This window comes from Delphinapterus leucas, chromosome 10 (genome assembly GCF_059928025.1).
Source record: "Delphinapterus leucas isolate spDelLeu-1000000601 "Yukka" chromosome 10, BTC_Dleu_Yukka2, whole genome shotgun sequence".
Classification (NCBI taxonomy): Eukaryota; Metazoa; Chordata; class Mammalia; order Artiodactyla; family Monodontidae; genus Delphinapterus; species Delphinapterus leucas.
In genome coordinates, this window is record NC_143138.1 from 26,094,112 (window position 1) to 26,108,087 (window position 13,976).

Below are 13,976 nucleotides of genomic sequence, written 5' to 3' on the forward strand. Positions count from 1 at the left end.
GTTCTCTGTTCAGGGAATTTCAGACATTGAAAAGCCAAGTAGGGAAGGAAATCTGAACAGAGTAGAGTTTCTATTGTCTTGGAAGCCATACTAATTAGATATCTAACCCCAGTATACATGGTTTTAAAGTGGCAATATATATATATATTTGTGGCACCTAGTACTGCGTCTTTGTCATAGTTTTTGAGGCTCATCAATAGTGTTCAAAGGAAAACCTTTCAGCTATATTCAGTGTGTGCAGGAGTGTCAAGGAGAGTCAGGCCACCTCAAAAGACAAAAGAACATTTGGAGTGTCTGGTATGACCTGTAGGGTATGTCTCTCTAATTGCCATTTTGAGGAGGCACAAACCAGACAGTAACTCTTTCCATTCTTTCTGCCATTCGCTTCTATAAAATTCAAAATTTTTAAATGAAAAAACTGAAATATTTATTGATTGAAAAATTATGATAATGATGGACCTTTACATAGTTACTTTCAAAACTATTATCAGAAAAGATTCTTGGTATTCTTGGTATCTAGACCAAATCAGCACAAACTCTGATTGGTGATCTCTCTTTATTTGTAATAATGAGAATAATATTTAGTATTGATTGAGTTCCTACCGTGCACCGGGCTCTGCACTGGCTGTGTTAGGTGGGTGATCTCAGCTAAGCCTCCAGGCAAACCTACGCTGCGACTACGACTTTCCCAAAGATGACAGGATTGCTCAGGGAGTTGTGCCAGTGCAAAGAGATGGGCTGAGATACTGAGCCAGGCAAGCACCACAGGAAAAGCTGCATCCAGAGGGCTTTGGCCAAATACATGGCACAAGAGTCAGGTGTTTCCTCCTCATTGCCATAAAGACAAACAAGGTCCAAGGACACCATTTTTTGGGTCAGTGATTCCGGACTTGGTTGCCCTCACTTCTTTGTCTGTGTTCCTCTGCTTTCCAGAGCGCGGCTCAGTGGGTTCTTTGTGGCCCCAGAGACAAATAATTACACTTTCTGGATCCAGGCTGACAACCAGGCTTCCCTGTATTTCAGTCAGTCGGAGGACCCGAGGACCAAGGTATACACCTCCCTCTCATTTTCCTTCTTCTGGTCCCCAGTCCTTAACTCCTGAAAAAAAAACCAAAAACTCACAACGAAAGCTCTCATATTCTACTGACAGTTGTAACATGCCATTAAGCAAGCAGAGATTTTTTTTTTTTTTTTGCAACCAGAGATTTTTAACGTTTTGTTTTTTTGTGTGTGTGTGTTTTATTTTTTATTAAAGTTTTTTTTAAAAAATTGAGATATAATTGACATGATTTTAATTGTTGAAAAAGAGCTTGGCTGAATGTGTTGGCATGTTTATTGAGGTCTTACTGTAAGCTGGGCATTATGCTACAGCTGTTATACACCTTGTTTCTAACCTTCACAGCATCTTGTGAGCTATGTCCCTTTATCTCTGTTTTCCAGATAAGGGCAATGAGGCTTAGAAGGATTGTATGGCCAATCCAGGGCCACTGGGATAATAAGAGGCATATTAAGAATTCAAACCAAGACTTGTCTGATTCCAAAACTTGCATCTTTACCACTAATTCTGGGTAGGGATGTAGTTAGTTTTATGCAGGAAATTTCTGATCAGCTTTGAAGGATAAGAAGAAGTGTTTTAACAAACAGCCAAAATTAACTAGTGCCATTGACAAAGAAACACAGTATTTCAAATGATGAATATACTTCTATGAAATTGCTTTGGTAGTTGGCTAGAGAAACATCATAGATTATGATGCAGTCAAGTAACATTTAGGTTTCTCAGAGGACTTCATACAACTTTACCCACAGCATCATGTAAAGCTAGGGTTTCAGGTTGTCTGTTTCAGCTCTGAACATGGACCATCCAGCCTCTTCTGAATACTATGTAATTGAGAAAGAGAGAGAGAAGAACGGCTGGAGAAACATACACAGGCACAGGTCCTAACTTGTTGGAAAAGGCCACCAGCCCCCAAATTCCTGTTAAGTAGCTGTCTAGACACTTGCTGTTTGAAGAAGAGACCCAGAAGCTTCATAGTGCTAGTCCTGATGTGTTGATTGGGATGCAGGTGAAAGTGGCCTCCATCACAGTGGGCACTGCTGACTGGTTTGACTCCTGGGAGCAGAATGGGAGTGAAGAGACCTGGCAACAGAAGACCCCCAAGCTGGAGCTGCTCGGGGGAGCCAGGTACTACCTGGAAGCAGAGCATCGAGGGAGAGCCCCCAGCCGCGGGGTGAGGATTGGTGTCCAGATCCATAACACCTGGCTGAATCCTGAGGTGGTCAGCACGTACCTCCGGGAGAAGCATCAGATCCAAGCCCGGGCCCAGAGACTTCCGGAAATCCAGGTCTCCGTGTCTTCCCTGTCCCATGGGGTTAGGTTCAGGGGGTGAACTCTGCGAGGAATATAGTCCCGCCTAGTGGAAGGATCGCTGGCTGGGAGCCAGGAGACTTGAGCCGTGATGGTAACTCTGCTGCCAAAGAGATAGGGTATCCATCCAATAGGGTTGAGAGGACTTTAAAAAAAAATGCAAAGTCTTATTGTTGATATGCCCTGATTTATGGATTTAGTTCCAGGAATTTAAGTTCCTGGTAAATCTTCCTTTGGAAACATATTCCCCAGAGAGGAGATAAGGTCATCCTAACACCCACACCCATGTATGCATGCTTGTGAGCGTACACATACGAGATTTCATAGCTTTTTGACCCATTCGGGTCCTATTTCCCTGTATATTGTGTTTTCTAAGTCTGCTTTGTAAGGGTCAGGGCCTTTGGGTCTCTTGGTTGTGCCCCATATTTTGGTTGAACAAGTTTGGTGTGCTTTCTTTTTTTTAATTGAAATATAGTTGATTTACAATGTTGTGTTTGTTGTACTTTTTGTTGTCCGCTTTTTGGTGTACAAGGTTGACTCAGTATGGACTGTGCCTCTTAAAGCTTACGGTATAATAGTAAAACATGCAGATAAAGAACCACAGAGCAAAGGAAAAAACAAGTAATATAAGATGTTAGGTCTCACCCCATTACAAAAGTGGGATGTGCCCAGCAGGGAATGCAGTGGAAGCAAAGCAGAGGCTGAATCAGCCTCTGAGAGGGTGTGACACGCATGGGGATGCTTCTCCCTCCCAGGCCACCCCTGGGAGGGAGCTCTGTGAGAAGGGCTGAGAGTGGGCCCTTCAGTGGTGACATTTAGGTGTCACATTCTAAAGAGAAGGAGGGAGGCAGGCATCAATGGGGAGATAGACATGTATATTCTTCCAAGAAAAGTTTTCATTACGTGATGACACTTGTGTTCTCCAGATAGTTCTAGAGGATAGTGAGTTTAAAAATTGAAATTGTAATACAAAGGAAATAACAAACCAGGGAGGTATGTCCTTTGTTTCTAGGTTGTCTCCCTGGTTCAATGAGCACTGTTCTTTAATCCCGTCACTCTTGACTTTTCAGATGCTGATGGTGTCTGGCACAGGGAACTTCTTCCTTACCTGGGACAATGTCTCTAGCCAGCCAATCCCTGCAAATGCCACGGCCCATCAGGTGGGAACCTTCTTCACTTAAGCAGAGGTGGGGGAAGTAAAGGTGGTCTTTCTCCCCATGGTAGGAACTCCTGGTTGTTTTTCTTTCTTTCTTCTTTTGGCCACACTGTGTGGCTTGTGGGATCTTAGTTCCCCCATCAGGGATCGAACCTGGGCCCTCGGCTGTGAGAGTGCTGGGTCCTAACCACTAGACCTCCAGGGAATTCCCTGTTTTTCTTTTTAACAGATTCAAACAGCCCTTGAGGAGTTACTTGCAGTTAAATGCAAACTGGAACCCCTTTCAGCGAACATCCTCCTCCGGCTGGGATTCGAGCAAGGTATGATCTCTGGTTTGACAAATTCCTACCCTCTTTTTCCTCCTTGTCTTCTTCCTTTCTTTCTCTTCTTTTTTTTTCTGTCAAAGGGGAACAATCTTCATTTCCTCTCCCAGGTGACTCTGTTAAGAGTCAAATGAAAATATGGAAACTGGATTCGGACCCCGAGTGCTTGGGAGGGAGCTGTTTGGTGTGGGAATCAGAGAAAGAAAAGGCATCCCTCCTGAGCTGTCAGGTGGAGCAGAGTTAGAAACCTGGATGCCGGGGAGCTGGAATAAGGAACTGTGTCTCATGCCGTACAGTGGGAAACAGGCAACAGACATAGCAGGGAAACAGCAAAACAGTGCAAATCTTGCTTAATTCAAATTGCATCTCAAGTAAAGGAATTATATATAAGACAGTAATCTAACAAATTCTAAAAATGTGAGGGTATGTTTTAAAAATACTAAGGTGAACTAAGTTACAGTCAACACTCTTTACCTCCTTGCTTCTCAGTAGTTTTTCTGTGTCATGGTATACATAGAAAAGGGTAATAGATTTTCGATGCTGTAGGGCAGACACGATGGGTTTCTCATGTCTAGAGCCTTCAAGCTGGGGGGTGGGCCGACTACTTCGATCCCTGCCCAGCTCACTCAAGGGCTGAGGGGTCAATGTCATGGTGAACCCATAACCCATTCCCTGCAGACATGTTGGAAAACTCTATATAACATTTACACCCATCTTCCTATTTTGTTCGAAATGCATCCAGGCCTAGAAGGTTCCAGCTCTGATGGGCACCTCACCAGTGGGACAGAGCCCTTCTGTGGGAGGTTCAGCTTCCATCAGCCTCGACACCTTGTCCTGGTACCCCCGGCTGCCCAGAAGGGCAACCGGCTGGATCAGTACACACATGTAAGTAGCAGCCTTCGTGCTTGCAGGCGAGGTGGGTAGGGAGGGATTGGAGTTATTCTCTGGGGTTGAGCCTGGGGAAGCACAAGAGAGTGATTGCTGTGCCTTGTCGGGCTTTCCGGGCTGAGATGCTAGGTTTCAGGGGTGAACAGACACCTCTGGTCCTCCCATTAGCTAGTTGCTGCATGGAAATGCCTTTCTATTAGCTGAGACCTACAGAAGTTTTTCTACACTGTAGTATTTTCTTTGCTCTCCAGGTATGAGCGCCGATTCTACAGTCAGACTCTGGTTTTGAATTCTGACTCTATACCCTGCATGCCCTCCATGTCTTACTTTAGTTTACTCATCTGTGAAATGGGTGATAATGAGGTTTGGCTTTCAGGATTTAGGTGAAGAGTATATGAGATAATCCAGTAAAGTGCTTGGGCAGTGATTAGGACTCATTTAAGGATAGTTTTTATTATTTATCATAGTTATTGTTATTGATGGATAGACTGACACATTCCTTCAATACCCCTTATATCTTTGTGTCAGCAGCTCTGCTGTCCTTCATAAAAAATTGCAGCTTACTTGCCCTTTGGGAACCAGAGTGAACCTTCTTGGGGTGGCTGAACTCATGGTAGTGGTTTCAGGTCCTTTCCTAGTTGAATGGCAGTGGGAGCCAGGACTAAACGGTTCAGGACAGGGCACTGCCCGACTTCCAGCCTTTCCTCTACAGCACAGGCTCCCAACGCTGGGTGGTGGGGATTTTGCCCCATGGGGAGAATTGGCAGTGCGTGGAGACATTTTTGGTCACCAAAACTGGGGAAGTGTTTGTAGAATCCGGCAGGTAGGTTCTAGGAATGTTGCTAAACGTCCTACAATGCACTGGGCAGTCCCCCTCACAGAAAAGCATTATCTAGTCCCAAATGTCAGTAGCACCGCAGTTGAAAAATCCTGCCATATAATTTGACTTAACTCAGGGTTAGAACCCAAGGATGCTGGTGAATTAGGGTTAAGGAGTGAGGTTCAGAGAGTACAGCTCAAGGTAGAACAGGTATCTGGGTCACAACAGGGGGTTTCTATTGATAATTGAGATGCTCTAAAATCCTCATGGCCACGCACAATGTTAGGCATTGAATAACTCTCTGTTGGATGAATAACAATTTGCTCTAAACTATTTGTCTCTCCAGCTAGACCGGTAAGCTCCAGGAGGGCAGGAGCGGGCTGGCTGTCTCTCTGAGCACAAGGCAGGTTCTAGGGAGTGGATTGTCCTTGATAAACATTGCTTGAATTGCTGCTCCTTAGTGACAGAGCTGAAGGACTTCTTGTTTGGTGTCTCTAGCTGTGCCTTGCATACAAAGGCCACATGAATACGATCCTGACAGTGACAGTGTCCTTCACAATTGGCTTTCAAAACACCATTAAGAAGAACGTCACCTGTGACTGGAGTCTCACGGGGGCCAGCCCTAACAGGTAGCTCATCTGCGGGCAGGTGTGGTGGGAATTCTGCCAGCTGGGATGATTAGCTTTCCTGGGGACAGTGGCCTGTGGGAGGTACTAACTGTCTCTGATATTGGGGACTTGGATACTAACTTCAGCTCTGAACACATTTTATTTGGCAAAGAAATTTGATTTAAGAGCAGTTAGTTGTTACGAATCTAATACTCCCCAGAAGGAGCCTGACATTTCTCATAGGGATAGAATCATAGACCGCCATATTTGGAAGAGATTTTAGGGCACATTCCTTGACGTTACAGATGAGAAAAATTGGGACCTGGAGAATTTGTGATTCACCAAAATTCATTCAGCGAGTGAACAAAGATGCTGGAATATAATTCAGCATCCTGATCTCTTGATTCAGCTCTCTTTCCACATCTCTTAAGGGTTTTGTAAGTGTTTTTAAACTTAAATGAGTCTGGAAATGTCCAGAGTATTAATCTTCCCTGATAGTAGAGCCCAACAGGTGATCTGCTTAAGACACATAATCATATTGTAATTTGGAAGTACTGCTGACATTGTTATGAATGGATGGTGGACTTAAACGTGATTCACTCGTGTTGCATCCCAGCCAAGCTGAGCCCATCTTGGATGGATGCTTGTACCGTGGCAGCCATGATGGATTGGGTCTCCTGGCTGCATGGTCCTCAGGCCCAGGCTAGAGAACTGGGGCTCTCAGGAGAGAGAACTGCGGTGCTCACAGGAGGCCTGTTTCTGCTCTGCGCTTGTTTTCAGCTGGCAGTTCGCCTGCACCGACCTCTGGAAGACGTGTGTGCATCGCTCCGTGCAGCTCCAGCCACCTCCCGCAAACTCCCCAGTGCTGGTTCATCAGATTGACCTCCTCCCTTTGTCTCCAGAGATGGACGTGTTCTGTGTGGATGAGATTATTATTGCAGACACAAACCTAACAGGTGATTATCAAATCCACTCTCCTCCACGGACCTGTCCATCAAATGCTGTCTTTGAACTTTTCTGGAGGGGCTGCTTTTCTGTTAATGGTGAGAGAACATATGATTCTCCATCTTTCTTGCCTCGATCCTGGAGAGAAGATGGAGTTGGAATTCTGTGTCCTTGGCCCCCATATCTCTCTAACTAGTTCCTTTTTTCCCCCCTATTTATTCCAATGCTTGCTCTTGCTTTGGGTGTCTGTGATCTTACCCCAGTTTTACCACTTTCTTGCTGAGGGGCCTTGGTTTTCTCATCCATAAAATGGGCTTAATGAGGGCCCTACCCCATTGGATTACTATGACGAATAACTGAAGTATAGTGTAAAGCGCTCATCATGGGTCCTGACTAGTAAGTGCTCAATAAGTGTAATCAATTATTAGTACTATTATCATTACTGTTGTTAGGCCAGCAGGATTTCTCCATCTCTCCATCTGTTAATATCTGTCATACAAAGTGCTATAAGGAACACAGCAATATCTGGCCCTGTAAATGGGCCACAAGTCTGATTTACAATCCTTAGGACAGACTTGGTGGGAGTTGGAGGGTCACCGCATCCGCATGAGAACAGCCTCGTCTTTCCTTCTCCCTATCTGGTTCCTCTCACACATCACTCAGAGCTCAGGCCTGGCCCCTCTCTGCACAAAGTCCCTTGACCTCTCTTGGGTGCAGTGCTCTCACCTGGCTTTGCTTGTCTTAAGGGCAAGGTGCTCATCAGGGGTTCTCCTGAGGCCACGTGTGACGCACACCCTGGGGACAGAAGCCCAGACAGATGGTGTGGTTTGCTCGCAGGGCCTCCAGGCTTCCAACTTTGTTCCCTCTCTCTTTTCTGTCAAATCCCTTGTGACTCTGGGGCTCGGTTTTCCTGCTTCTCATAGCTTCTCTGTTTTTCTCTCTCCAAGGAGAAAAGTATGGAACAGGCATTTGCATTCTGATTTTCAAGTGTGCAGCTTTTTAATCTTTTGCCTGGAAGTTGTAGAGCTGGGGGCAGGGGAGCATGGAGGTGGGGGGTGGGGTAGGAGAACTCTCTTTCAGCCCTGAAAATACATCATCTTTGATACTCTTCAGAATTCCATCTCTTATCTGTTTCAGTGATGTTGAGTGTTTTGGGGGTATCTGGGTCAGAGTGCGTCATTGCTTATTTCAAACTCTGTGTTCTGACACACAGAAAATAATATTCAAATGGTGTGCTGGGGTAACCATCTGAGTTTCTTGGTGCGCAAGACAACTGGCTGGGGCCTTTGGTGACCCCAAGTGCTACCCAGACTCCCAGAGCACTGAGGGGATCATTACTGCGTGCACTCGAACCCACTGACTGGACTGGGAAACTCAGGACTGGATAATAGGTGTCATTTCCCTTTATCCTCCCCAAACCCTCAAGGCCCAGGATCCAGAATCCTTTCTCACTGCCATCACCGCTTTGCCACCAAATGCTCCAGTATCTGGAGCCATGTAAGGGTGAGGTGGGAGGGGAGCAGGGAGGCAGAGACAAGAAAGATGGGAGATGGCTTGGGTAAAACCATCTGATTCCCACTGTCCAGTCATCCTGATGGCCACAAGTTTCCTGTGAGTATTATTTAATGGTAACATAAACTCTACACAATAGGGCTCCATATTCATAGTTAATTGTCTGACATTTATCTGATCAGCTTAACACTTGGTTATATTCTCCCACCGAATGTCCTCTATGAAAGTTCTTTTCATCTAGTGGTAGCTACCAAATATTTCTCATTTAATTCTCAGAACCCCATGAGATGGTCCTATGATCCCCACTCTATAGATGAGGAAACCAAAACTGACAGGATACTAAGTGTCTTGCCTCAAATCAGCTGGGATGTGGGGGATATTGGAACCCAGAGATGGTTGACACCAGAGCCAAACCTTCAATGACTCCATACTCAGCTGAGCAAATAAACTTTTATTGAGCCCTTACTCTGTGCCTGGCGTTGTGCTCAGCATTGGGCCTGCAAAGACTGCCTCGACTGTACAGACTTGGAAAAGAAGCTGCCTTTACATGGTGCCTGGTAGGAGGAAAAGAGGATATTAAACTATATTTGCTGGTCATTTAAACCTGCCATTTCACTAAACTCTCCCTGCCATGCAGACTGATACCTGTCGTGAGTCCCACTTTATCAATGAGAAAACAGAGTCGTACAGAGGTTATAGTGATTAGCCAAATAGTAACCCAATAGAAGTGGAAAATAAGGATTTGAACACTGGTCCATCTTAAAGCTTGCACTCTCTCTGCACACATGTTGACGCCATGGCTGCGGATAAAGCTCAGGTACCTCTAGTATGTGCTTTGTGTGTTCAGTGTTCCCAAGGGGGTCAGCTTGTGTTCCTGGAGCTGCCAGGCTTTGGGAAGAAAAGGAGGAAAGGGGGCAGTCCACACTGCCATAGATGAGCTGTGTGTATGTGTGGCGGTGTCGTGGTGGGAACCTCCAGTGATACAGGCAGTGATGCTTGGCTGAGTTGGGGCTTATTGAACTTTGCTGTGGAATTAGTCATCGTCTCCTTATACCATGACCTTGCATTTTCCTTTCGCAACTAAATTCCTACTTCCTCTTCCTTTTCTTTTCCTGGCAGCAGGTAGGTAGGAATCTCTGCTTTAAGTGTATGCTGGGATGTGAGTAACTCAGCCTCTCCAATGGGGACCTTCCACACAGCAGGTCTTCCATCTTGATTTACTTGATAATGATTGGATCATTGATCTCTAGTTTCTCAGGCTGACTCTGGAACAGCTCGCCCTGGCGGGAATCTGCTGGAATTGCTCTCTGTGGTGGGATCCCCTCCTGTCTACAGTGTGACCTCCTGGTTGGCAGGGTGTGGCTTGGAGCTCCCGCTCATCACTGCAAGGTAGGGAACCATCTTTGCTCACCTATCCTTGCTTAAAATTGTTAACTGCCCTTAGAAGACGCAGAGGTGAGACTTTTTATCAGGAAAAGCTACCTGCCGTGTTGCTCAAAGCAATAGTTCTCAGTCTTAAGAATGCCGTATCAGACTTACCTGGAGGTTGTGTTAAAACACAAATTGCTGGCCCCTAACCACACCATCATAGTTCAGTACGTTTGAGGCAGGACCTGATAGTTTGCATTTCTAATGAGTTCCCAGGCAATGCTGATTCTGTTGATCTGGGGACTACATTTTGAGAACTAGTTCCTAGTGAATTTGTTTACAGGTAGTTGTATTTTTATGCTTTTCACGGGTTCACATTACCACTGTTTGAGAGGAAGACCTTGTTCCTCTCCTTCCATTCCCCATATATTAATCTTACTGGAATCATTTGAGGCCAAAGGAAATAGTCAAAGGAACAAAACCAGCCAGTTCTAAGAGCTCACCACCAGATGGCACTAGAGCGCCATAAGCATTGGTTCTTCAATAATCAAACGTCTCTGGCCACAGATTACAAAGCAGTAACTAAGAATCAAGTCTCCTCCAAGCTCTTGAAACACATGTATGCTGTAATTTGTTCTTTTAGATTTTCACTAAAATCCAAGTAGGATGGGAAGAATTGAGATGCCCTGCTTTAAAATTTCTTTTTTCCTCCCATCTCTTTCTAACATGTTTCGAAATGAGTTCTCCTACTTATACTATGCTTTGGACAGTGTGTGAAAAGTAGGCAAAGGAACCTTGAATCTGTGCTCCATTTTCCTTGACTTAGTGTTTCATGGGCCTCTGGGCAGGACAGACACGGAAATCATCAATACAATGAAGGAGGGAAAGAGCTTCAATGGTGGAGAGGGAGCTGTCAGATTACCCAGCCCATGGTCCTGTGCTCCAAACCTACTGAATTATGTAGTTATTAACTCTGAAATGATGGAGTGTAATTTAGGTCCACACTTAGAGCGGTCCTCACAACCTCCTTTTTTTTTTGGCCGTGTGGCATTCGGGATCTTAGTTCCCTGACCAGGGATCAAACCCGTGCCCCCTACTGTGGAAGCGCAGAGTCCTAACCACTGGACCACCAGGGAATTCCCACAGCCTCCCTTTCTGAGTTTTCCTCAAGTCCCTTAGTTCCTTCTGGAAGCCTCCAGCCTGAGCAAGTCAGGACAACCTTCAGAGTGGCCCCCAAAACAGATAGTATCTTCTGTATGGTTTAAGTATGCACATCAATATGTAGCACTTAGGTAATATTATTGATTGAAATCATACATGTTTGTTGTTGAAAATTAGGAAAATAACAGAAAAACACTTAGAAAAAGTTACAAAGCACTCAGAATCCCTCTGCTCAGAGATAACTTCTGTTAATGCATTGGATCCATATTCTAACAGCCTTTTCCCCAAGCAGTTTTTATATGCATATATACATGTATATGTTTACTTTTTAAATCTCAGATTGGGACCACACATAAGACACTATATTTGTAACATGCCCTTTTCACCTCCTGGTATAAATGGAATATTTCCCCATTTCATTAAGCCTGCTTCTAGATATGGTTTTTAATGGCTGAATAGTATTCCATCTCATGGAGTGTCATGATTTATTTGACTTATTTATTGTATTAAAAGCAGGATTAGTCAGGCAGTGTGTTTGCATACAGGTGCTGGATAAGGACTCCACTAGATGGAGTGACCTGTTTTTCCTGGGGATACTGAGTGCAGAGGATCTGTGGACTAGGGCCCAAGTTTTCATCTGACTGTGCAAATGCGGTTAGAGAACACTGGGCTCTCCTTCCACTCTGCATCAGGACCAGAGCTGTGAGGACCAGAGTCATCACTCTTTGCTCTGCATCCCTGTGCCTCCAGGATCAATAGAGGGGAACTGTGGAATGCCCTAAAGAACCCTCATATTTACCTTACATTTCCTCTGCTGTGATGGGAGAGGGGTGCCCAGTATTTGGGAGCTTGAGCTCATGGTCTGGAAACATGGGAGACCGCTGGTCTTTGAGATGGAGCTATGTTCTGTCTGGAGCAGCTGCTGGAGGGTCCCCATGGGTAATGCTTTGCTTCTGATATGTCACAGCTCTGTGCCCACTGGAGGAGCAGAAGAAGGATCTGGGTTGGTCCAGGTGACAACACAGAGACTACAGAGGACAAGTCCACCCTTAGGAGGACACTTTCGCATCCAGCTTTCTCACACAGTGATTCCTGGTAAAGGGGCCATTGGGAGTGCAGTGTTTCTCATTTGACAACATCCTGCCAGGCAGGGTGACAGTCTTAAAGTTATTTTGTTTTCCAATGTCTGAGAATGACCTTCTTAAAGTTAAAGATCTGGACAATAACAACAGCACATCATTGTTAATATGATCCCAATCTTTCAGTTTTGTAGATGTGGAAACTGAGTGGATTAGCTTCCTGGGGCTGTCATAGCAAATTATACAACCTTGGTGGCTTAAAACGACAGAAATTTATTCTCTTCCAGTTCTGGAGGTCAGAGTCCACAGTCAAGTTGTTGTCAGGGCCACTCTCCCTCCTCAAGCTCTAGGGGAGGATCTGTTCCCTGCCTCTTGCAGCATCTGGTGGCTGCCAGCATCCCTTGGCTGCGGGCGTATCACTCCAACCCCTGCCTCCCTGGTCACACTGTCTCTTCCTCGTCACACTGTCTCTTCCTCATCTGTGTATGAGTGCGTTTAGGGCCCATCTGGATAATCCAGGATGAACTCCTCTTCTCAAGATCCTTAACCACATCTTTTGCTTTATAAAGTAATGTTCATAAGTTTCCTGGGATCAGGGCAGTGACATATCTTTTTGAGGGCCACCATTCAGCCCACTATACTCAGGCTTGCCCAAAGCCCATAAAAATATTTGATGGCAGGGTCCAGGTATGAACTTGAGTCTTTGCTTCTCAGTTCAGTCCTCTTCTCTCTGGAGTTTCCTAGGCCAAAATCCATGGTAGCCACGGCCCTTCCAAATTAAACTCCACAGTGACACCACATGATATTGAGGATTTTAGGAATCATAACACATGTAGAAAGAGCTTTCAGCTGCGATGAGGGTAGAACAGTTTCTAAATCTTCAAGTACATACACATTTCACAAAGGACAGGATTAGACATGATTATAATATGTTATTTATTTGGTAAAAACATAGGGGAATCAGAAAGGAGGCTCAGGAGAACTCAAGAATGGCTGTATAAAAATTGGCACATGGGCTTCCCTGGTGGCGCAGTGGTTGAGAGTCCGCCTGCCAATGCAGGGGACATGGGTTCGTGCCCCGGTCCGGGAAGATCCCTCATGCCGCAGAGCGGCTGGGCCCATGAGCCATGGCCGCTGAGCCTGCGCGTCTGGAGCCTGTGCTCCGCGATGGGAGAGGCCACAGCAGTGAGAGGCCCGCGTACCGCAAAAAAAAAAAAAAAAAAAAAAATTGGCAAATGGTCCAGGAGTCTTCTGCCCTCAAGCAGAAAGATGCTGGACTTGCAAAGAATCTTCTTGGCTGGAGGAATGGAGTGGAGTTTTTTCTCTAGTAGGGCAAATTAGGAAAAGTTGATGGCCCCTGGGCTATTGGAGTCTGATAAGTGGGTGAATAAGTTCATCAGAGCCCTGCCTCTATGAAGCCCACTACTGTGCTGTTTCCCTTCTCACTAAAGAGAAAGCTGCAGCCTGTCTGTAGAGAGACTTGTCCTGCTGTCATATCCTGTTGCTGATATTCCTTACATCACTGCCTGTAGAACAACTGGGGGGACAGCCAGCCTTCACCTGGCCATTTGAAATGGCCCTCAAATGACATATAAAATCTTTTCAAAAAAGATGAGAATTTTGTTTGCATTTTGGAAATACAGTGGTATTTCACCAACACTCCAGGGCAGTGTGGGATTCAAAAGAAAGCTCTTGAGTAGGTAGAAGGCAACCTGGGTTTTAATCTAAACCCCTCTCACTTGGTTGACAAG

At 45.4% G+C, this 13,976-nt stretch overlaps 1 protein-coding gene across 1 annotated transcript in view; it reads left to right on the forward strand.

Moving 5' to 3' along the window:
* The window catches only part of PKHD1 (PKHD1 ciliary IPT domain containing fibrocystin/polyductin), a 425,169-nt gene that overhangs the window by 25,106 nt on the left and 386,087 nt on the right, over positions 1-13,976 (forward strand). The window contains exons 14-22 of the mRNA XM_089918628.1: positions 934-1,048; positions 2,064-2,342; positions 3,436-3,525; positions 3,751-3,841; positions 4,587-4,729; positions 6,051-6,181; positions 6,941-7,116; positions 9,868-10,006; positions 12,114-12,259. Of these exons, the coding sequence (XP_089774754.1) occupies positions 934-1,048; positions 2,064-2,342; positions 3,436-3,525; positions 3,751-3,841; positions 4,587-4,729; positions 6,051-6,181; positions 6,941-7,116; positions 9,868-10,006; positions 12,114-12,259 (1,310 nt within the window). The remainder of the gene's footprint in view (positions 1-933; positions 1,049-2,063; positions 2,343-3,435; positions 3,526-3,750; positions 3,842-4,586; positions 4,730-6,050; positions 6,182-6,940; positions 7,117-9,867; positions 10,007-12,113; positions 12,260-13,976) is intronic.